Consider the following 23,813-nt stretch of genomic DNA (forward strand, 5'->3'; position numbering starts at 1 on the left):
CCCTCCCAAACTGTGCACAGCTCCATTCCCGGCTCTGGAACCCCCAGAGTATTGTGGGACAGAGGGAAATCATTGGAGGCTGGAAAGTGCCACATATGTGCCACGTCTGCTCTGTCTGGCCGAGGCGACCAGGAAAGAATTGGCGCAGTCCGCGGCCGTCTGTTCGCCTCACCTCACTGTAACCAGCAGGAGTGCCGAGTCAGCGTGCAATCTGTGCGTCGCCATAGTAACTGGAGCTCATTTCCAGTGCCGAGCGGCCGCCTAGTTGGGGCCATTTTGGCGATTAGCTGCGTTATTGTGATGCTGCAGAGCCCCCCTTCCATTGGCTGCTGTACGCCAATGCTGCGCTGTGATTGGAGATCTGCCATCACTGACCCAGAACCAGCAAGTGACGTCTTCATGGCTGAGTGATGTCACAGAGCTGACATGGAGCAGATAGAGGAGGACAGTGCGCCTCTGTTATGGCCAATGCCGGTTCCGGGGATCTGAGCGGGAGGGTGGGAATGACTGGTGGCCATTGATTGTCCATGAATGAGCCCGGTATACAGGATATACGCTGGGTGTGTGACGATCATACTGACCCCCCAGTCATGTGACTAATCGATCAATATCAATGATCGATGTGCAGAGTCCATCAGAAGGGGCTCTGGGCACCCACAGGCCTTCCAGTGTCAGGTCCCCCGCACTGGAATAATGGCGGTTGGCCCCATCCCATCTGTCAAATAGACAGGAATCCTCTGAGGGGTCATCTGTTGTGTGGAGGACGAGGGGCCCGCCATGTGAATGTAGAATGAGATCCGAATGATCGCTCAGAATTAATGGTGGAATGCCTGCTCAGGGGTTGATGCTAAAACATGATGGCTACCAGCAGCCTCGTGTCATGTATGTTGTATGTATGGTGCAGAGAAGAGAGAGACATGTTGGGGCGTCTAGGTCCTCCAGTCTGGGGGTGTCAGATGGTCTATGATCTTGGGAATATCGGGTGTCCAGGGTCTCTAGTCTGGGGGTGTCTGATGGTCTATGGTCTCGGGAATATGGGGGTCCACAGTCTCCAGTCCGGAGCTGTCTGATGGTCTATGGTCTCTGGAATATAAGGTGTCCACAGTCTCCAGTCCGGGGGTGTCAGATGGTCTGTGGTCTCTGAATATTGGGGGTCCACAGTCTCCAGTCCGGGGGTGTCAGATGGTCTGTGGTCTCTGGAATATCGGTTGTCTAGGGTCTCTACTCTGGGGGAGTCTGATGGTCTATGGTCTCTGGAATTATAAGGTGTCCACAGTCTCCAGTCCAGGGGTGTCAGATGGTCTATGGTCTCTGGAATATTGGGGGTCCACAGTCTCCAGTCCGGGGGTGTCAGATGGTCTATGGTCTCTGGAATATTGGGGGTCCACAGTCTCCAGTCCGGGGGTGGTGTCAGGATGGTCTATGGTCTCTGGAATATTGGGGGTCCACAGTCTCCAGTCCGGGCTGTCTGATGGTCTATGGTCTCGGTAATATAAGGTGTCCACAGTCTCCAGGCCGGAGCTGTCTGATGGTCTCTGGAATATTGGGGGTCCACAGTCTCCAGTCCGGGGGTGTCAGATGGTCTATGGTCTCTGGAATATTGGGGGTCCACAGTCTCCAGTCCCGGGGGTGTCAGATGGTCTATGGTCTCTGGAATATTGGGGGTCCACAGTCTCCAGGCCGGAGCTGTCTGATGGTCTCTGGAATATTGGGGGTCCACAGTCTCCAGTCCGGGGGTGTCAGATGGTCTGTGGTCTCGGGAATATCAGGTGTCCATGGTCTCCAGTCTCCTCCCTGAGGAAGGATTGAGAATTGTGTGTTGTGAGCCGATCGGCGGTCGGGAAGCTCCTCGGCAAGCGCCTGTGTTGGTCCTCAACCATGTGCTTGGTAGGACAGATTTGTTGTAGATGAATGCTGGAGCGTCTTTCCATGGTCGGGGTGGTACCATCTGCTCCTGGAATCTGGGGGTCTCCTCTGACAGCTTGGCTTTGGCTGTCAGACTTCGTCTTGTGCCTGTGGGTGGGGGGGACGCCGAGCTGCCGCAGCTTGTTAACCATTGCTGGTACAGTAACGTCAGTTTGGCCCCGTACAGGGCCCCGTGATTCATCCAATCCTGACAGGCCGGAGGAATGGAGGGGATAAAATCAGCATTTTTTCCATACCAGACGGATATTGTATGAGATGATTCCGCACCATCTTGGCAGTATGAGAGAAGGCAGACTCTGCCGGAGAAGTGCCGAGACTCTCCGGATCTCACCCATGGCTTGATTAATGCTCCTGAGATGTCCTCCAGCTCCTCCACACGTCAGGATGGAAATTCTCTTCCTGATCTTCTGCAGACGCCTGGATGAGGAGTTTGGCTTCTCCCGCGTTGCGGATGAGGAACCTGTGAGGGGTCATCCTTGTCCTCCCGTGAACTCTCCTCGCCCTCCTCCCATCTGCAGAGCGGGAAGTTGAGATTGTTGGGGTGATCTCCACTCTGATTGGCCGAGGTACTAATTACGGAGATAGTAATTTAATTTCCTGCTCCCGAGATGGCGGCCTGCACAGGGCCAGGAACATGTCGGCTGTGGCCTCACCGGTATCCACAATCCTCAATTATGAGGCCAAATCCCAGCAGGAACTACGAAGAGCTGAACCCCAACTGGTGACATCCAGAGATGAGAGCGCTGCATGCTGGGAAACCATCAAATCGCAGCGTCCTCATCCCCCCCAACTAGAAGAACCGATTAATAGACGATTATGGAGCACCAAACTGACCGCCGGAGGTCACGTGATCACTCAGAACCTATAGGGGGTGACAGCTGGGTGTTGGTGCAATACAGTGTGATCCTGCCAGTACATGGGATCCCCTCAGAAATGCATGGCGGCGGCTGGTGATCTGGGATCCGTGGAGCCGGGGGATCCGGGGGAGGCGTGGAGCCAGGGGAGCGCGGAGCCAGGGATCCGGGGAGCGTGGAGGCCAGGGGATCCGGGGAGCGTGGAGCCAGGGGATCCGTGGAGTCAGGGATCCGGGAGCGTGGAGGCAGGGATCCGTGGAGTCAGGGGATCCGGGGAGCGTGGAGTCGGGGGATCCGGGGAGCGTGGAGCCAGGGGATCCGGGGAGCGTGGAGCCAGGGGATCCGTGGAGTCAGGGGATCCGGGGAACGTGGAGTCAGGGATCCGGGGAGCGTGGAGCCAGGGGATCCGTGGAGTCGGGGATCCGGGGAGCGTGGAGCCAGGGGATCCTGGGTTGGGGGAGTGTGGACTCAGGTGATTGGTCCTCCTGGGTGGGACCTTTCAGTGCTAAGTGCCTTACTGCTGTGTTTCCCTGTTAAGTGTGAGCTGCTCCCCGGATCCCCCTCCTCTCTGGGTATACGTTCGCTCTGTGCCGTCTCCCCAGACCCCCCTCCTCTCTGGGTATACGTTCGCTCTGTGCCGTCTCCCCCTCCTCTCTGGGTATACGTTCGCTCTGTGCCGTCTCCCCAGACCCCCCTCCTCTGGGTATACGTTCGCTCTGTGCCGTCTCCCCCTCCTCTCTGGGTTTACGTTCGCTCTGTGCCGTCTCCCCCTCCTCTCTGGGTTTACGTTCGCTCTGTGCCGTCTCCCCGGATCCCCCTCCTCTCTGGGTATACGTTTCGTCTGTGCGTCTCCCGGATCCCCTCCTCTCGGTATATACGTTCGTTCTGTGCCGTCTCCCGGATCCCCCTCCTCTCTGGGTATACGTTCGCTCTGTGCCGTCTCCCCCTCCTCTCTGGGTTTACGTTCGCTCTGTGCCGTCTCCCCCTCCTCTCTGGGTTTACGTTCGCTCTGTGCCGTCTCCCCCTCCTCTCTGGGTTTACGTTCGCTCTGTGCCGTCTCCCCGGGAACCCCCCTCCTCTTTGGGTATATACGTTCGCTCTGTGCCGTCTCCCCCATCCTCTCTGGGTTTACGTTCGCTCTGTGCCGTCTCCCCAGACCCCCCTCCTCTCTGGGTATATACGTTCGCTCTGTGCCGTCTCCCCCTCTCTCTGGGTATATACGTTCGCTCTGTGCCGTCTCCCCCTCCTCTCTGGGTATATACGTTCGCTCTGTGCCGTCTCCCCCTCCTCTCTGGGTATATACGTTCGCTCTGTGCCGTCTCCCTGGACCCCCTCCTCTCTGGGTATACGTTCGCTCTGTGCCGTATCGATGAGCACTGAGTGATCCGCACCGACCCCAACTTGACGCCGAGATTCCGGCTGAGTGAACTCTTCGCTGTGATTTGCAGACTGTCCAGGTGATCCCGATCGATCATTCCTTGTGGTTGCTGGAGCCCCTCCTCCTTCCATCCAGATACGATTGGCAGGTCCTGAACTCTGCCGGTGTCACCTGGGAATGGGCCGGTGTCACCAGCTGATGACGCCCCCCATCCCCTCGGCCCCCCCCCATCCCCTCACCCCCCCCCCCCACGGCCCCCCCTATCCCCTCACCCCCCACGGCCCCCCCCCTCACTCCCCTCACCCCCCCCACGGCCCCCCCTATCCCCTCACCCACCCCCACGGCCCCCCCTATCCCCTCACCCCCCCCCCACGCCCCCCCCTATCCCCTCACCCACCCCCACGGCCCCCCCTATCCCCTCACCCACCCCCACGGCCCCCCCTATCCCCTCCCCCCCCACGGCCCCCCTATCCCCTCATCCCCCCACTGCCCCCCTATCCCCCTCATCACGTCTGGTCATATCTATGGACTGTCACCATCCTCATCACGTCTCCTCTATGGACTGTCACCACCTCATCACGTCTCCTCTATGGACTGTCACCGTCCTCATCACGTCTCCTCTATGGACTGTCACCATCCTCATCACGTCTGGTCATATCTATGGACTGTCACCATCTTCATCACGTCTGGTCATATCTATGGACTGTCACCATCCTCATCACGTCTGGTCATATCTATGGACTGTCACCATCCTCATCACGTCTGGTCATATCTATGGACTGTCACCATCCTCATCACGTCTGGTCATATCTATGGACTGTCACCATCCTCATCACGTCTGGTCATATCTATGGACTGTCACCATCCTCATCACGTCTGGTCCATATCTATGGACTGTCACCATCCTCATCACGTCTGGTCATATCTATGGACTTTCACCATCCTCATCACGTCTGGTCATATCTATGGACTGTCACCATCCTCATCACGTCTGGTCATATCTATGGACTGTCCACCATCCTCATCACGTCTGGTCATATCTATGGACTGTCACCATCCTCATCACGTCTGGTCATATCTATGGACTGTCACCATCCTCATCACGTCTGGTCATATCTATGGACTGTCACCATCCTCATCACGTCTGGTCATATCTATGGACTGTCACCATCTTCATCATGTCTCTCTTATGTATGGACTGTCACCATCCTCATCACGTCTGGTCATATCTATGGACCGTTATCATCCTCATCACGTCTGGTCATATCTATGGAACTGTACCATCCTCATCACGTCTGGTCATATCTATGGACTGTACCATCCTCATCACGTCTGGTCATATCTATGACTGTCACCATCCTCATCACGTCTGGTCATATCTATGGACTGTCACCATCCTCATCACGTCTGGTCATATCTATGGACTGTCACCATCCTCACACTCTATGACTGTCACCATCCTCATCACGTCTCCTCTATGACTGTCACCGTCCTCATCACGTCTCCTCTATGGACTGTCACCATCCTCATCACGTCTGGTCATATTATGGACTGTCACCATCCTCATCACGTCTGGTCATATCTATGGACTGTCACCATCCTCATCACGTCTGGTCATATCTATGGACTGTCACCATCCTCATCACGTCTGGTCATATTATGGACTGTCACCATCCTCATCACGTCTGGTCATATCTATGGACTGTCACCATCCTCATCACGTCTGGTCATATCTATGGACTGTCACCATCTTCATCATGTCTCCTCTTATGTATGGGACTGTCACCGTCCTCATCACGTCTCCTCTATGGACTGTCCACCGTCCCCTCATCACGTCCCTCTATGGACTGTCACCATCCTCATCACGTCTGGTCATATCTATGGACTGTCACCATCCTCATCACGTCTGGTCATATCTATGGACTGTCACCATCCTCATCACGTCTGGTCATATCTATGGACTGTCACCATCCTCATCACGTCTGGTCATATCTATGACCTGTCACCATCCTCATCACGTCTGGTCATATCTATGGACTGTCACCATCCTCATCACGTCTGGTCATATTCTATGGACTGTCACCATCCTCATCACGTCTGGTCATATCTATGGACCGTTATCATCCTCATCACGTCTGGTCATATCTATGGGACTGTCACCATCTTCATCACGTCTGGTCATATCTATGGGACTGTCACCATCCTCATCACGTCTGGTCATATCTATGGGACTGTCACCATCCTCATCACGTCTGGTCATATCTATGGACTGTCACCATCCTCATCACGTCTGGTCATATCTATGGACCGTTATCATCCCTCATCATGTCTGGTCATATCTATGGACTGTCACCATCTTCATCACGTCTGGTCATATCTATGGACTGTCACCATCCTCATCACGTCTGGTCATATCTATGGACTGTCACCATCCTCATCACGTCTCCTCTATGACTGTCACCATCTTCATCATGTCTCCTCTTATGTATGGACTGTCACCATCCTCATCACGTCTGGTCATATCTATGGACTGTCACCATCTTCATCACGTCTGGTCATATCTATGGACCGTTATCATCCTCATCACGTCTGGTCATATCTATGGACCGTTATCATCCTCATCACGTCTCCTCTATGGATGGTGGTGATGTTGGTAGGAATACACGAGCAGCGATGGCTCACATATTTCTTTGGGCTTCTTGCATGTCATTTCCCCCCCATGTCCTCGGCACCCTTCAGTCCCCCCCCCTCCATGTCCTCGGCACCCTTCAGTCCCCCCCATGTCCTCGGCACCCTTCAGTCCCTCCCATGTCCTCGGCACCCTTCAGTCCCTCCCCATGTCCTCGGCACCCTTCAGTCCCCCCCCCCCCCGCATGTCCCTCGGCACCCTTCAGTCCCCCCCCCCGCATGTCCTCGGCACCCTTCAGGTCCCCCCCCCCGCATGTCCTCAGCACCCTTCAGTCCCCCCCCCGCATGTCCTCGGCACCCTTCAGTCCCTCCCCATGTCCTCGGCACCCTTCAGTCCTCCCCATGTCCTCGGCACCCTTCAGTCCCTCCCCATGTCCTCGGCACCCTTCAGTCCCTCCCCATGTCCTCGGCACTCTTCAGTCCCTCCCCATGTCCTCGGCACCCTTCAGTCCACCCCCCGCATGTCCTCGGCACCCTTCAGTCCCCCCCATGGTCTCGGCATCCTTCAGTCCCCCCCCCCCATGGTCTCGGCACCCTTCAGTCCCCCCCCATGTCCTCGGCACCCTTCAGTCCCCCCCCATGGTCTCGGCACCCTTCAGTCCCCCCCCCCCCCATGGTCTCGGCACCCTTCAGTCCCCCCCCCCCATGTCCTCGGCACCCTTCAGTCCCCCCCCATGGTCTCGCACCCTTCAGTCCCCCCCCCATGGTCTCGGCACCCTTCAGTCCCCCCCCCCCATGGTCTCGGCACCCTTCAGTCCCCCCCCCCATGGTCCTCGGCACCCTTCAGTCCCCCCCCATGGTCTCGGCACCCTTCAGTCCCCCCCCCATGGTCTCGGCACCCTTCAGTCCCCCCCCCGGAAGTGTTACCCCATAATTTCCCCACATCTTCTCTTCTGGGGGAACTCCAGGATTTTGTCCTTCTGGATAAAGGCCTTTGTGTGGTTGACCCTTCACTATATCTGCACCCGGAATCTTCCAGTAGTGGATACGGGGCCCCCAGTACCCAGACATCCCGGGGCCCTAAGATGTGGGCTCTGTAGTACGAGTCCTCGCTGTGCGGTCGCATGAAGTGCCAGAATCCCGCGGGGTGCAGAAATGGCGACAAATCCTTCTAAAGGAACAGACGTGTCCTTGTCTTCCCACCACTGCAGGTCCTTGTATGGACAGTCATGACCTTTGTCTTCCAATGAAGGATCTGCACCTCCCAGGAACCTGCAAGATCCTGAACCCCACAGCCGGTCCCCGTCCGTATTCCGATGTCCACGGACCCCCCAGCCGGTCCGTCCGTATTCCGATGTCCACGAACCCTGCAGCTGGTCCCATCTGTATTCCGATGTCCACGAACCCCCCAGCCGGTCCCGTCCATATTCCGATGTCCACGGACCCCCCAGCCGGTCCGTCCGTATTCCGATGTCCACGGACCCCCCAGCCGGTCCCGTCCGTATTCCGATGTCCACGGACCCCCAGCCGGTCCCATCCGTATTCCGATGTCCACGGACCCCCCAGCCGGTCCCGTCCATATTCCGATGTCACGGACCCCCCAGCCGGTCCCGTCCGTATTCCGATGTCCACGGACCCCCCAGCCGGTCCCGTCCGTATTCCGATGTCCACGGACCCCCCAGCCGGTCCCGTCCGTATTCCGATGTCCACGGACCCCCCCAGCCGGTCCCGTCCGTATTCCGATGTCCACGGACCCCCCAGCCGGTCCCGTCCGTATTCCGATGTCCACGGACCCCCAGCCGGTCCCGTCCATATTCCGATGTCCACAGACCTCCCACAGATTTGTCCTTTGTTGGAGATTTGGAACCTCGCGGACACATTCTGTGTAATTGGTTGTCTGGCCAGTTGTGCAGATCGTTGGGATCTTTGTGTGGATCGGTTCTTGGGATTGGTTGTCGGGATCAGTTTCGTGGGATCGGTTGTGCGGATCGTTGGGATCGGTTGTGCGGATCGTTGGGATCGGTTGTGCGGATCGTTGGGATCGGTTGTGTGGATGAGTCGAGATCGGTTGTTGGGATCTTTGTGCGGATCGTTGAGATTGGTTGTTGGGATCGTTGTGTGGATCGTTGGGATTGGTTGTCGGATCGTTGTGTGGATCGTTGGGATTGGTTGTCGGGATCTTTGTGCGATTGTTGGGATTGGTTGTGTGGATGAGTCGGGATCTTTGTGTGGATTGTTGGGATCGGTTGTGCGGATTGTTGGGATCGGTTGTGCGGATGAGTCGAGATCAGTTGTTGGGATCTTTGTGTGGATTGTCGGGATCGTTGTGCGGATCGTTAGGATTGGTTTTCGGGATCACTGTGTGGATCGTTGGGATTGGTTGTCGGGATCTTTGTGTGGATGAGTCGGGATCTTTGTGTGGATCGTTGGGATTGGTTGTCGGGATCTTTGTGTGCATGAGTCGGGATCTTTGTGTGGATGTTGGGATTGGTTGTGTGGATGAGTCGGGATCTTTGTGCGGCTTGTTGGGATCTTTGTGCGGATCGTTAGGATTGGTTGTCGGGATCGTTGTGTGGATCGTTGGGATTGGTTGTGTGGATGAGTCGGGATCTTTGTGCGGATCGTTAGGATTGGTTGTCGGGATCGTTGTGTGGATCGTTGGGATTGGTTGTCGGGATCTTTGTGCGGATCGTTGGGATTGGTTGTCGGGATCTTTGTGTGGATCATTGGGATTGGTTGTCGGGATCTTTGTGTGGATTGTTGGGATTGGTTGTCGGGATCTTTGTGTGGATTGTTGGGATCGGTTGTGGTGGATCGTTGGGATCGGTTGTCGGGATCTTTGTGCGGATCGTTGGGATTGGTTGTCGGGATTGTTGTGCGGATCGTTGGGATCGGTTGTCCGGGATCGTTGTGCGGATCGTTGGGATCGGTTGTCGTGATCTTTGTGCGGATCGTTGGGATCGGTTGTTGGGATCTTTGTGCGGATCGTTGGGATCGGTTGTCGGGATCTTTGTGCGGATCTTTGGGATCGGTTGTCGGGATCTTTGTGCGGATCGTTGGGATTGGTTGTCGGGATCTTTGTGCGGATCGTTGGGATTGGTTGTCGGGATCTTTGTGCGGATCGTTGGGATCGGTTGTCGGGATCTTTGTGCGGATCGTTGGGATCGGTTGTCGGGATCGTTGTGCGGATCGTTGGGAGCGATTGTTGGGATCGGTTGTCGGGATCTTTGTGTGGATCGTTGGGATTGGTTGTCGGGATCTTTGTGCGGATCGTTGGGATCGGTTGTCGGGATCTTTGTGCGGATCGTTGGGATTGGTTGTTGGGATCTTTGTGCGGATCGTTGGGATTGGTTGTCGGGATCTTTGTGCGGATCGTTGGGATTGGTTGTCGGATCTTTGTGTGGATTGTTGGGATCGGTTGTGTGGATCGTTGGGATCGGTTGTCGGGATCTTTGTGCGGATCGTTGGGATTGGTTGTCGGGATTGTTGTGCGGATCGTTGGGATCGGTTGTTGGATCGTTGTGCGGATCGTTGGGATTGGTTGTCGGGATCTTTGTGCGGATCTTTGGGATCGGTTGTCGTGATCTTTGTGCGGATCGTTGGGATCGGTTGTTGGGATCTTTGTGCGGATCGTTGGGATTGGTTGTCGGGATCTTTGTGCGGATCTTTGGATCGGTTGTCGGGATCTTTGTGCGGATCGTTGGAATTGGTTGTCGGGATCTTTGTGCGGATCGTTTGGATCGGTTGTCGGGATCTTTGTGCGGATCGTTGGGATCGGTTGTCGGGATCGTTGTGCGGATCGTTGGGAGCGATTGTTGGGATCGGTTGTCGGGATCTTTGTGCGGATCGTTGGGATCGGTTGTCGGGATCTTTGTGCGGATCGTTGGGATTGGTTGTCGGGATCTTTGTGCGGATCGTTGGAATTGGTTGTTGGGATCTTTGTGCGGATCGTTGGATTGGTTGTCCGGATCGTTGGGATCGATTTTCGGGATCGTTGTGCGGATCGTTGGGATCGGTTGTCGGGATCGTTGTGCGGATCGTTGGGATTGGTTGTCGGGATCGTTGGGATTGGTTGTCGGGATCTTTGTGTGGATCGTTGGGATTGGTTGTCGGGATCTTTGTGCGGATTGTTGGGATCGGTTGTCGGGATCTTTGTGCGGATCGTTGGGATTGGTTGTCGGGATCTTTGTGCGGATCGTTGGGATCGGTTGTCGGGATCTTTGTGCGGATCGTTGGGATCGGTTGTCGGGATCTTTGTGCGGATCGTTGGGATTGGTTGTCGGGATCTTTGTGCGGATCGTTGGGATTGGTTGTCGGGATCGTTGGGATCGATTTTCGGGATCGTTGTGCGGATCGTTGGGATTGGTTGTCGGGATCGTTGGGATTGGTTGTCGGGATCGTTGGGATTGGTTGTCGGGATCGTTGGGATTGGTTGTCGGGATCTTTGTGCGGATCGTTGGGATCGGTTGTCGGGATCTTTGTGCGGATCGTTGGGATTGGTTGTTGGGATCTTTGTGCGGATCGTTGGGATTGGTTGTTGGGATCGTTGTGCGGATCATTGGGATCGGTTGTAGGGATCTTTGTGCGGATCGTTGGGATCGGTTGTCGGGATCGTTGGGATCGGTTGTCGGGATCGTTGGGATCGGTTGTCGGGATCTTTGTGCGGATCGTTGGGATCGGTTGTCGGGATCGTTGGGATCGATTTTCGGGATCTTTGTGCGGATCGTTGGGATTGGTTGTCGGGATCTTTGTGCGGATCGTTGGGATCGGTTGTCGGGATCTTTGTGTGGATCGTTGGGATTGGTTGTTGGGGATCTTTGTGCGGATCGTTGGGATTGTTGTCGGGATCTTTGTGCGGATCGTTGGGATCGGTTGTGGGGATCTTTGTGCGGAGCGTTGGGATTGGTTGTCGGGATCTTTGTGCGGATCGTTGGGATCGGTTGTGGGGATCTTTGTGTGGATCGTTGGGATTGGTTGTTGGGATCTTTGTGCGGATCGTTGGGATCGGTTGTCGGGATCGTTGGGATTGGTTGTCGGGATCGTTGGGATCGGTTGTCGGGATCTTTGTGCGGAATCGTTGTGTGTGACTCGGTGATCTGTGGCCAGTATTCTGGAGGTGGATCTCCTGTAGATCCTCTGTGGTCGATCTCTCTCTGACACGTGATCTCTCCTCCTGTTCAGGTTGTTCCTCCGGGATGTTCAAGCCGAATCAGGGAGATGAGAGCTGCCTGCACTGCCCCATAAACAGCCGCACCACCTCAGAGGGGGCCACCAACTGCGTGTGCCGATCGGGGTACTACCGAGCCGACTCCGACCCCCTGGAGATGCCGTGTACCAGTAAGTGTCTCCGTGTCCTGAGATGTCAGGGATGCAGGTACCCGACGTGGTGTAACTGGGGGGAGGACATTCCTGGCTGCACAGACTCTGGGGGGATGGTGGAGGAGACCGGCGGCCCGGGCACCCCTCCCCCCACATGCTGCTAATGGCTTACAAATGTCTCAGATGTGAATGAGGCCTGAAATCCGACTCCGTCCAGCCATGGGGGGAGGGACAAGATGGGGGGGGGGGGCAGCAAGATGGGGAGGGGTGGTGATGGGGGGGGGGGGGGCGGCAAGATGGGGAGGGGGTGGATGATGGGGGGGGGGGCGGCAAGATGGGAGGGGGTGGATGATGGGGGGGGGGCGGCAAGATGGGGAGGGGGTGGATGATGAGCGGGGGGGGGGGACAAGATGGGGGCAGCAAGATGGGGAGGGGGTGGAGGATGAGGGGGGGATCTCTCTTCCTCCTCCTCACTCCTGACCTCTCTCTTCCTCCTCCTCACTCCTGACCTCTCTCTTCCTCCTCCTCACTCCTGACCTCTCTCTTCCTCCTCCTCACTCCTGACCTCTCTCTTCCTCCTCCTCACTCCTGACCTCTCTCTTCCTCCTCCTCACTCCTGACCTCTCTCTTCTTCCTCCTCACTCCTGACCTCTCTCTCTCTTCTCCTCACTCCTGACCTCTCTCTCTTCCTCCTCCTCACTCCTGACCTCTCTCTTCCTCCTCCTCACTCCTGACCTCTCTCTTCCTCCTCCTCACTCCTGACCTCTCTCTTTCCTCCTCCTCACTCCTGACCTCTCTCTTCCTCCTCCTCACTCCTGACCTCTCTCTTCCTCCTCCACTCCTGACCTCTCTCTTCCTCCTCCTCACTCCTGACCTCTCTCTTCCTCCTCCTCACTCCTGACCTCTCTCTTCCTCCTCCTCACTCCTGACCTCTCTCTTCCTCCTCCTCACTCCTGACCCTCTCTTCTTCCTCCTCACTCCTGACCTCTCTCTTCTTCCTCCTCACTCCCTGACCTCTCTCTTCTTCCTCCTCACTCCTGACCTCTCTCTTCTTCCTCCTCACTCCTGACCTCTCTCTTCTTCCTCCTCCTCACTCCTGACCTCTCTCTCTTTCCTTCTCCTCAGCCACCCCGTCGTCTCCTCAGGCGGTCATCTCCAGTGTGAATGAGACGTCTCTGATGCTGGAATGGTCTCCTCCTCGTGATTCTGGTGGTCGGGAAGATTTGGTGTACAACATCATCTGTAAGAGCTGTGGATCTGGGCGTGGCGCCTGCACCCGCTGCGGGGATAATGTGCAGTTTGCTCCTCGGCAGCTGGGGCCTCACCGAGCCACGAGTCTACATCAGTGACCTCCTCGCCCACACGCAGTACACCTTCGAGATCCAGGGCCGTGAATGGAGTGACCGACCAGAGCCCCTACTCCCCGCAGTTCTCCTCCGTCAACATCACCACCAACCAGGCCGGTAAGTGCGCCCGGTGTATGACCCCCGCCGCCACCCACCACCAACCAGGCCGGTAAGTGCGCCCGGTGTATGACCCCCACCCCCGCCGCCACCCACCACCAACCAGGCCGGTAAGTGCGCCCGGTGTATGACCCCCACCCCCGCCGCCACCCACCACCAACCAGGCCGGTAAGTGCGCCCGGTGTATGACCCCCACCCCCACCGCCACCCACCGCCGCCACCCACCACCAAACCAGGCCGGTAAGTGCGCCCCGGTGTATGACCCCCCACCCCCGCCGCCACCCACCACCAACCAGGCCGGTAAGTGCGCCCGGTGTATGACCCCCACCCCCGCCGCCACCCCACCAACCAGGCCGGTAAGTGCGCCCGGTGTATGACCCCCCACCCCCGCCGCCACCCACCACCAACCAGGCCGGTAAGTGTGCCCGGTGTATGACCCCCACCCCCGCCACCACCCACCACCAACCAGGCCGGTAAGTGCGCCCGGTGTATGACCCCCACCCCCGCCACCACCCACCACCAACCAGGCCGGTAAGTGCGCCCGGTGTATGACCCCCACCCCCGCCACCACCCACCACCAACCAGGCCGGTAAGTGCGCCCGGTGTAATGACCCCCCACCCCCGCCGCCACCCACCACCAACCAGGCCGGTAAGTGCGCCCGGTGTATGACCCCCCACCCCCGCCGCCACCCACCAACCAACCAGGCCGGTAAGTGCGCCCGGTGTATGACCCCCCACCCCCGCCGCCACCCAACCACCGCCACCACCCACCACCAACCAGGCCGGTAAGTGTGCCCGGTGTATGACCCCCACCCCCGCCACCACCCACCACCAACCAGGCCGGTAAGTGCGCCCGGTGTATGACCCCCACCCCCACTGCCGCCACCCACCACCAACCAGGCCGGTAAGTGCGCCCGGTGTATGACCCCCACCCCCACCGCCGCCACCCACCACCAACCAGGCCGGTAAGTGCGCCCGGTGTATGACCCCACCCCCGCCGCCAGCCACCACCAACCAGGCCGGTAAGTGCGCCCGGTGTATGACCCCCACCCCCGCCGCCACCACCCACCACTAACCAGGCCGGTAAGTGCGCCAGGTGTATGACCCCCCACCCCCGCCGCCACCCACCCACCGCCGCCACCCACCACCAACCAGGCCGGTAAGTGCGCCCGGTGTATGACCCCCCACCCCCGCCGCCACCCACCACCATCCAGGCCGGTAAGTGCGCCCGGTGTATGACCCCACCCCCGCCGCCACCCACCGCCGCCACCCACCACCAACCAGGCGGTAAGTGCGCCCGGTGTATGACCCCCACCCCCGCCGCCACCCACCACCAACCAGGCCGGTAAGTGCGCCCGGTGTATGACCCCCCACCCCCGCCACCACCCACCACCAACCAGGCCGGTAAGTGCGCCCGGTGTATGACCCCCACCCCCGCCGCCACCCACCACCAACCAGGCCGGTAAGTGCGCCCGGTGTATGACCCCCACCCCCACCGCCACCCACCACCAACCAGGCCGGTAAGTGCGCCCGGTGTATGACCACCCACCACCAACCAGGCCGGTAAGTGCGCCGGTGTATGACCCCCACCCCCGCCGCCACCCACCCACCGCCGCCACCCACCACCAACCAGGCCGGTAAGTGCGCCCGGTGTATGACCCCCACCCCCGCCGCCACCCACCCACCGCCGCCACCCACCACCAACCAGGCCGGTAAGTGCGCCCGGTGTATGACCCCCACCCCCGCCGCCACCCCCCACCGCCACCCACCACCAACCAGGCCGGTAAGTGCGCCCGGTGTATGACCCCCCCACCCCCGCCGCCACCCACCACCAACCAGGCCGGTAAGTGCGCCCGGTGTATGACCCCCCACCCCCGCCGCCACCCACCGCCGCCACCCACACCAACCAGGCCGGTAAGTGCGCCCGGTGTATGACCCCACCCCCACCGCCACCCACCGCCGCCACCCACCACCAACCAGGCCGGTAAGTGCGCCCGGTGTATGACCCCCCACCCCCGCCGCCACCCACCACCAACCAGGCCGGTAAGTGCGCCCGGTGTATGACCCCCCACCCCCGCCGCCACCCACCACCAACCAGGCCGGTAAGTGCGCCCGGTGTATGACCCCCCACCCCCGCCGCCACCCAACCACCGCCACCACCCACCACCAACCAGGCCGGTAAGTGTGCCCGGTGTATGACCCCACCCCCGCCACCACCCACCACCAACCAGGCCGGTAAGTGCGCCCGGTGTATGACCCCCACCCCCACTGCCGCCACCCACCACCAACCAGGCCGGTAAGTGCGCCCGGTGTATGACCCCCATCCCCACCGCCGCCACCCACCACCAACCAGGCCGGTAAGTGCGCCCGGTGTATGACCCCCACCCCCGCCGCCAGCCACCACCAACCAGGCCGGTAAGTGCGCCCGGTGTATGACCCCACACCCGCCGCCACCACCCACCACTAACCAGGCCGGTAAGTGCGCCCGGTGTATGACCCCCACCCCCACCGCCGCCACCCACCACCAACCAGGCCGGTAAGTGCGCCCGGTGTATGACCCCCACCCCCGCCGCCAGCCACCACCAACCAGGCCGGTAAGTGCGCCCGGTGTATGACCCCCACCCCCGCCGCCACCACCCACCACTAACCAGGCCGGTAAGTGCGCCAGGTGTATGACCCCCCCACCCCCGCCGCCACCCACCCCACCGCCGCCACCCACCACCAACCAGGCCGGTAAGTGCGCCCGGTGTATGACCCCCCACCCCCGCCGCCACCCACCACCATCCAGGCCGGTAAGTGCGCCCGGTGTATGACCCCACCCCGCCGCCACCCACCGCCGGCCGGTAAGTGCGCCCGGTGTATGACCCCCACCCCCGCCGCCACCCACCACCAACCAGGCCGGTAAGTGCGCCCGGTGTATGACCCCCCACCCCCGCCACCACCCACCACCAACCAGGCCGGTAAGTGCGCCCGGTGTATGACCCCCACCCCCGCCGCCACCCACCACCAACCAGGCCGGTAAGTGCGCCCGGTGTATGACCCCCACCCCCGCCGCCACCCACCGCCGCCACCCACCACCAACCAGGCCGGTAAGTGCGCCCGGTGTATGACCCCCACCACCAACCAGGCCGGTAAGTGCGCCCGGTGTATGACCACCCACCACCAACCAGGCCGGTAAGTGCGCCCGGTGTATGACCCCCACCCCCGCCGCCACCCACCCACCGCCGCCACCCACCACCAACCAGGCCGGTAAGTGCGCCCGGTGTATGACCCCCACCCCCGCCGCCACCCCCCACCGCCACCCACCACCAACCAGGCCGGTAAGTGCGCCCGGTGTATGACCCCCCACCCCCGCCGCCACCCACCACCAACCAGGCCGGTAAGTGCGCCCGGTGTATGACCCCCCACCCCCGCCGCCACCCACCACCACCACCAACAACCCACCCACCACCAACCAGGCCGGTAAGTGCGCCCGGTGTATGACCCCCACCCCCGCCGCCACCCACCACCAACCAGGCCGGTAAGTGCGCCCGGTGTATGACCCCCCACCCCCGCCACCACCCACCACCAACCAGGCCGGTAAGTGCGCCCGGTGTATGACCCCCCACCCCCGCCGCCACCCACCACCAACCAGGCCGGTAAGTGCGCCCGGTGTATGAGGGAGACGGGTGGGGGTGCATTGTGCATTGTCAGCACTTCGTGATGTTTGGCTCCATCCATAATTCATGGCGGAGCCGGGTAAGGAGGTCAGCTGTCACCCTGATGACAATCACTGGGGGGGGGGGCCGAGGAGATTCCACCACCCGTTGGCTCCACTACGTATTGAGGGGGGGGGGGCTGGACATGCTGCGATGATGATTGTGGCAGCTTCAATTACCCCCATGAGGAGTGTGTGTGTGGATACATTGTAGAGGGGGGGTATATATATACATTGTAGAGGGGGGGTATATATACACAGTGCAGAGGGGGGGTATATATATACATTGTAGAGGGGGGGTATATATATACATTGTAGAGGGGGGGTATATATATACATTGTAGAGGGGGGGTATATATATACATTGTAGAGGGGGGTATATATATACATTGTAGAGGGGGGTATATATATACATTGTAGAGGGGGGGTATATATATATACATTGTAGAGGAGGGGTATATATATACATTGTAGAGGGGGGGTATATATATACATTGTAGAGGGGGGGTATATATATACATTGTAGGGGGGGTATATATATATACATTGTAGAGGGGGGTATATATATACATTGTAGAGGGGGGGGTATATATATATACATTGTAGAGGGGGGGTATATATATATACATTGTAGAGGGGGGGTATATATATACATTGTAGACGGGGGGGTATATATATACATTGTAGACGGGGGGTATATATATATACATTGTAGAGGGGGGGTATATAGATACATTGTAGAGGGGGGGTATATATATATACATTGTAGAGGGGGGTATATATATACATTGTAGAGGGGGGTATATATATACATTGTAGAGGGGGGGTATATATATACATTGTAGAGGGGGGGTATATATATACATTGTAGAGGGGGGGTATATATATACATTGTAGAGGGGGGGGTATATATATATACATTGTAGAGGGGGGGTATATATATATACATTGTAGAGGGGGGGTATATATATACATTGTAGAGGGGGGGTATATATATACATTGTAGAGGGGGGGGTATATATATATATACATTGTAGAGGGGGGGGTATATATGTATACATTGTAGAGGGGGGTATATATATACATTGTAGACGGGGGGTATATATATATACATTGTAGACGGGGGGTATATATATATACATTGTAGAGGGGGGGGTATATATATACATTGTAGAGGGGGGGGTATATATATACATTGTAGAGGGGGGGTATATATATATACATTGTAGAGGGGGGGGTATATATATATACATTGTAGAGGGGGGGTATATATATATACATTGTAGAGGGGGGTATATATATACATTGTAGACGGGGGGTATATATATACATTGTAGAGGGGGGGTATATATATACATTGTAGAGGGGGGGGTATATATATACATTGTAGAGGGGGGGTATATATATATACATTGTAGAGGGGGGGTATATATATATACATTGTAGAGGGGGGGTATATATATATATATACATTGTAGAGGGGGGTATATATATACATTGTAGAGGGGGGGTATATATATACATTGTAGAGGGGGGGTATATATATATACATTGTAGAGGGGGGGTATATATATACATTGTAGACGGGGGGTATATATATACATTGTAGAGGGGGGGGTATATATGTATATACACACACTGTAGGGGGGGTATATATACACTGCTCAGCATACATGAGTCCGCCCCAACAGATCTGTCAGAAATCCTTTCCTCTCAGAATCCACGTTTTCTATGGGACACGATACCACAAGCTCCTCCCACAAATACCGGCCAATGGTTGCAGACAAAATTTGTTGAGTTGCACACACAGAAAAGTATTTTTCCTAACAAATCTATCCCAGACCATGTTGCAAAAATAAACACACCCCAATGAAATTCTTAGGGGCAAAGCTTAATTTTAGACGACAAAATCCTAAATAACAAGAACTCATCTCCAGGTGAGTCTAATTCTTCATTACACAGGTGTCCAGCAGACAGGTGATTATAAAAGGGCGTGACCTAACAAAGAAAACCCCGCCCATTTCATGCTGTCAGCAATGCCACCACATGGAAGAGAAATGTCACCAGGCCTGAGAATGGAAATCATTTCTTTACACTAGAAAGGTGAAGGCTACAAGGAGATCAGCAAAGCTTTATCAGTGAGAATATTGGAGCAAAAGTGATACAAAGATGGAACTGCAACCATCTCACAGAGACGTCCAGGCCGTCCACGGAAGTTATCACCTCGACAGGAGCGTCTTCTGATAAGAAGGGATGAAGAAGATCGCCATGTAAGGTCACTGCAGTTAGCTAAAGAAGTAGAAAGCCAAACCGGGGCGATTGTTTCCCGTGACACCGTATGGCGCACACTGCAGAGGAATGGCATGCATGGGTGTTGTCCTCGAAGGAAGCCTCTCCTAAAGCCCGCCTAGGATTTGACAGGACCCCTGAAAAAGAAGACGACTACCGGGTCTCTGTACTTTGGAGTGATGGGACCAAGACAAAGGTTTCTGGAACTGACGGCTTCATAACTGTATGGTGTCACAAAGGTGAGGAGTACAAAGACAAATGCACGGTGCATACTGTGAAACATGGTGGTGGCAGCGCCCTTCCGTGGGGCTGCATGAGTGCTGCTGGTGTCAGGGAGCTGCATTTCATTGATGGTGTCATGAATTCACAGATGTACGGCTCTATATTGAAGAGAAGATGCTCCCATCGCTCCGTGTCCTCGATCGTCCAGAATGACAACGATCCAAAACACACATCTAAGGCCACTGTTGTATTTCTGAAGAAGAACCGGGGGAAGGGATTCCGGGGCCAAGTCTGTCTCCTGATCTGGACCCAACACCTATGGGGGGATCTGAGGAGACAAGCTGAGCATCGCTCTCCATCCAGCATCCAGGCCCTGAGAGGTCTCCATATACATGGCGCCCCCCCATGGTTGTATCTGGAGCACTGTATATATATATATACATGGAGTGTGTGCCGGCGCCCCCCCATGGTTGTATCTGGAGCACTGTATATATATATATATATACATGGAGTGTGTGCCGGCGCCCCCCCCCATGGTTGTATCTGGAGCACTATATATATATACATGGAGTGTGTGCCGGCGCCCCCCCATGGTTGTATCTGGAGCACTATATATATATACATGGAGTGTGTGCCGGCGCCCCCCCATGGTTGTATCTGGAGCACTATATATATATACATGGAGTGTGTGCCGGCGCCCCCCCATGGTTGTATCTGGAGCACTGTATATATATATATATATACATGGAGTGTGTGCCGGCGCCCCCCCCATGGTTGTATCTGGAGCACTATATATATATACATGGAGTGTGTGCCGGCGCCCCCCCATGGTTGTATCTGGAGCACTATATATATATACATGGAGTGTGTGCCGGCGCCCCCCCATGGTTGTATCTGGAGCACTGTATATATATATATATATATACATGGAGTGTGTGCCGGCGCCCCCCCATGGTTGTATCTGGAGCACTGTATATATATATACATGGAGTGTGTGCCGGCGCCCCCCCATGGTTGTATCTGGAGCACTGTATATATATATACATGGAGTGTGTGCCGGCGCCCCCCCCATGGTTGTATCTGGAGCACTGTATATATATATATATATACATGGAGTGTGTGCCGGCGCCCCCCCATGGTTGTATCTGGAGCACTGTATATATATATACATGGAGTGTGTGCCGGCGCCCCCCCATGATTGTATCTGGAGCACTGTATATATATATACATGGAGTGTGTGCCGGCGCCCCCCCATGGTTGTATCTGGAGCACTGTATATATATATACATGGAGTGTGTGCCGGCGCCCCCCCATGGTTGTATCTGGAGCACTGTATATATATATATATGGAGTGTGTGCCGGCGCCCCCCCATGGTTGTATCTGGAGCACTATATATATATATATATATACATGGAGTGTGTGCCGGCGCCCCCCCATGATTGTATCTGGAGCACTGTATATATATATACATGGAGTGTGTGCCGGCGCCCCCCCATGGTTGTATCTGGAGCACTGTATATATATATACATGGAGTGTGTGCCGGCGCCCCCCCCATGGTTGTATCTGGATAGCCATCAGTCCGCCGTCCCGGGAAATGGGAGAACATAAAGGACATTAGGGAGGGGGAGGGGAGGGGGCCGGGTGACTGTTGAGGCGAAGTAAATGTCCTGTAATGTACAGACAGCCGGGCCCCTCCCCCCCCAAGGGAGCTGCACTTCTCTCTGGAGTCGCTCTTCAGGCTGTGCTCATCAGATGACAGTGATGGCAGATCGGGGAATCAGCGTATCGGGAGATCAGCGGATCGGGGAATCAGCGTATCGGGAGATCAGCGGATCGGGGAATTGGCGTATCGGGAGATCAGCGGATCGGGGAATCAGCGTATCGGGAGATCAGCGGATCGGGGGATCGGGGGATCGGGGAATCAGCGTATCGGGAGATCAGCGGATCGGGGAATCAGCGTCTCTGCACTGCACTTGATTTGTACATTTACCATGAAAAACAGAAATTCAACCAAGAAATTTCCACCTGACCAATGATGAAGCCAAGGATGCCCCTCCCCCTCCACTCTACAGGATCATCCCCTGACAGCGCTGTCACTTGCCTTCCCTGCACCGCCCCCGACAGCACTGTCACTTTCCTTCCCTGCACCGCCCCCTGACAACGCTGTCACTGTCCTTACCTGCACCGCCCCCTAGCAGCGCTGTCACTGTCCTTCCCTGCACCGCCCCCTGACAACGCTGTCACTGTCCTTCCCTGCACCGCCCCCTGACAACGCTATCACTGTCCTTCCCTGCACCGCCCCCTGACAGCGCTGTCACTTTCTTTCCCTTCCCTGCAACGCCCCCTGGCAGCGCTGTCGCTTCCCTGCTCCTGGTCCCATGTCCTCTGCTCCTGGTCCCATGTCCTCTGCTCCTACTCTTGGTTCTCTACCTGGTTCTGGTTGTGTACTTTTTCTCCTCTGGGTTCTTGTTCTGGGTCTCTGACCTTCTCCTTCTAGTTCTGGGTCTCTGACCTTCTCCTTCTAGTTCTGGGTCTCTGACCTTCTCCTTCTAGTTCTGGTCTTCTCCTTCTAGTTCTGGGTCTCTGACCTTCTCCTTCTAATTCTGGTCCCTGGTCTTCTCCTTCTAGTTCTGGTCTCTGACCTTCTCCTAGTTCTGGGTCTCTGACCTTCTCCTTCTAGTTCTGGGTCTCTGCCCTTCTAGTTCTGGTCTCTGCCCTTCTCCTAGTTCTGGTCTCTGCCCTTCACCTAGTTCTGGGTCTCTGGTCTTCTCCTTCTAGTTCTGGGTCTCTGGTCTTCTCCTTCTAGTTCTGGGTCTCTGCCCTTCTAGTTCTGGTCTCTGGTCTTCTCCTAGTTCTGCTCTCTGGTCTTCTCCTAGTTCTGGTCTCTGCCCTCCTCCTATTTCTGGTCTCTGCCCTCCTCCTATTTCTGGTCTCTGCCCTTCTCCTTCTAGTTGTGGTCTCTAACCTTCTCCTTCTAGTTCTGGTCTCTAACCTTCTCCTTCTAGTTCTGGTCTCTGACCTTCTCCTTCTAGTTCTGGTCTCTGACCTTCTCCTTCTAGTTCTGGTCTCTGACCTTCTCCTTCTTGTTCTGGTCTCTGACCTTCTCCTTCTAGTTCTGGTCTCTGACCTTCTCCTTCTAGTTCTGGTCTCTGACCTTCTCCTTCTAGTTCTGGGTCTCTGACCTTCTCCTTCTAGTTCTGGGTCTCTGACCTTCTCCTTCTAGTTCTGGGTCTCTGACCTTCTCCTTCTAGTTCTGGTCTTCTCCTTCTAGTTCTGGGTCTCTGACCTTCTCCTTCTAGTTCTGGTCTTCTCCTTCTAGTTCTGGGTCTCTGCCCTTCTAGTTCTGGTCTCTGCCCTTCTCCTAGTTCTGGGTCTCTGGTCTTCTCCTTCTAGTTCTGGTCTCTGATCTTCTCCTTCTAGTTCTGGGTCTCTGCCCTTCTAGTTCTGGTCTCTGCCCTTCTAGTTCTGGTCTCTGCCCTTCTAGTTCTGGTCTCTGCCCTTCTAGTTCTGGTCTCTGCCCTTCTAGTTCTGGTCTCTGCCCTTCTAGTTCTGGTCTCTGCCCTTCTCCTAGTTCTGGTCTCTGGTCTTCTCCTTCTAGTTCTGGTCTCTGCCCTTCTCCTAGTTCTGGTCTCTGGTCTTCTCCTATTTCTGGTCTCTGCCCTCCTCCTATTTCTGGTCTCTGCCCTCCTCCTATTTCTGGTCTCTGCCCTTCTCCTTCTAGTTGTGGTCTCTAACCTTCTCCTTCTAGTTCTGGTCTCTAACCTTCTCCTTCTAGTTCTGGTCTCTGACCTTCTCCTTCTAGTTCTGGTCTCTGACCTTCTCCTTCTAGTTCTGGTCTCTGACCTTCTCCTTCTTGTTCTGGTCTCTGACCTTCTCCTTCTAGTTCTGGTCTCTGACCTTCTCCTTCTAGTTCTGGTCTCTGACCTTCTCCTTCTAGTTCTGGGTCTCTGACCTTCTCCTTCTAGTTCTGGGTCTCTGACCTTCTCCTTCTAGTTCTGGGTCTCTGACCTTCTCCTTCTAGTTCTGGTCTTCTCC

General features: G+C 56.6%; 1 protein-coding gene across 1 annotated transcript in view; it reads left to right on the plus strand.

The window, feature by feature from the left end:
- The window catches only part of LOC149432790 (ephrin type-B receptor 2-like), a gene marked incomplete at its 3' end in the record, with an annotated part of 37,589 nt that extends 24,021 nt beyond the window's left edge, over nt 1-13,568 (plus strand). The window contains 4 exon segments of the mRNA XM_089664938.1: nt 11,968-12,123; nt 13,231-13,421; nt 13,423-13,491; nt 13,493-13,568. Of these exon segments, the coding sequence (XP_089521064.1) occupies nt 11,968-12,123; nt 13,231-13,421; nt 13,423-13,491; nt 13,493-13,568 (492 nt within the window).
- Between the last annotated feature and the right edge of the window lie 10,245 nt (nt 13,569-23,813).

Source organism: Staurois parvus, unplaced genomic scaffold, assembly GCF_062004578.1.
Source record: "Staurois parvus isolate SC_StPar_1 unplaced genomic scaffold, SC_StPar_1.0 ptg002109l, whole genome shotgun sequence".
Lineage (NCBI taxonomy): Eukaryota > Metazoa > Chordata > Amphibia > Anura > Ranidae > Staurois > Staurois parvus.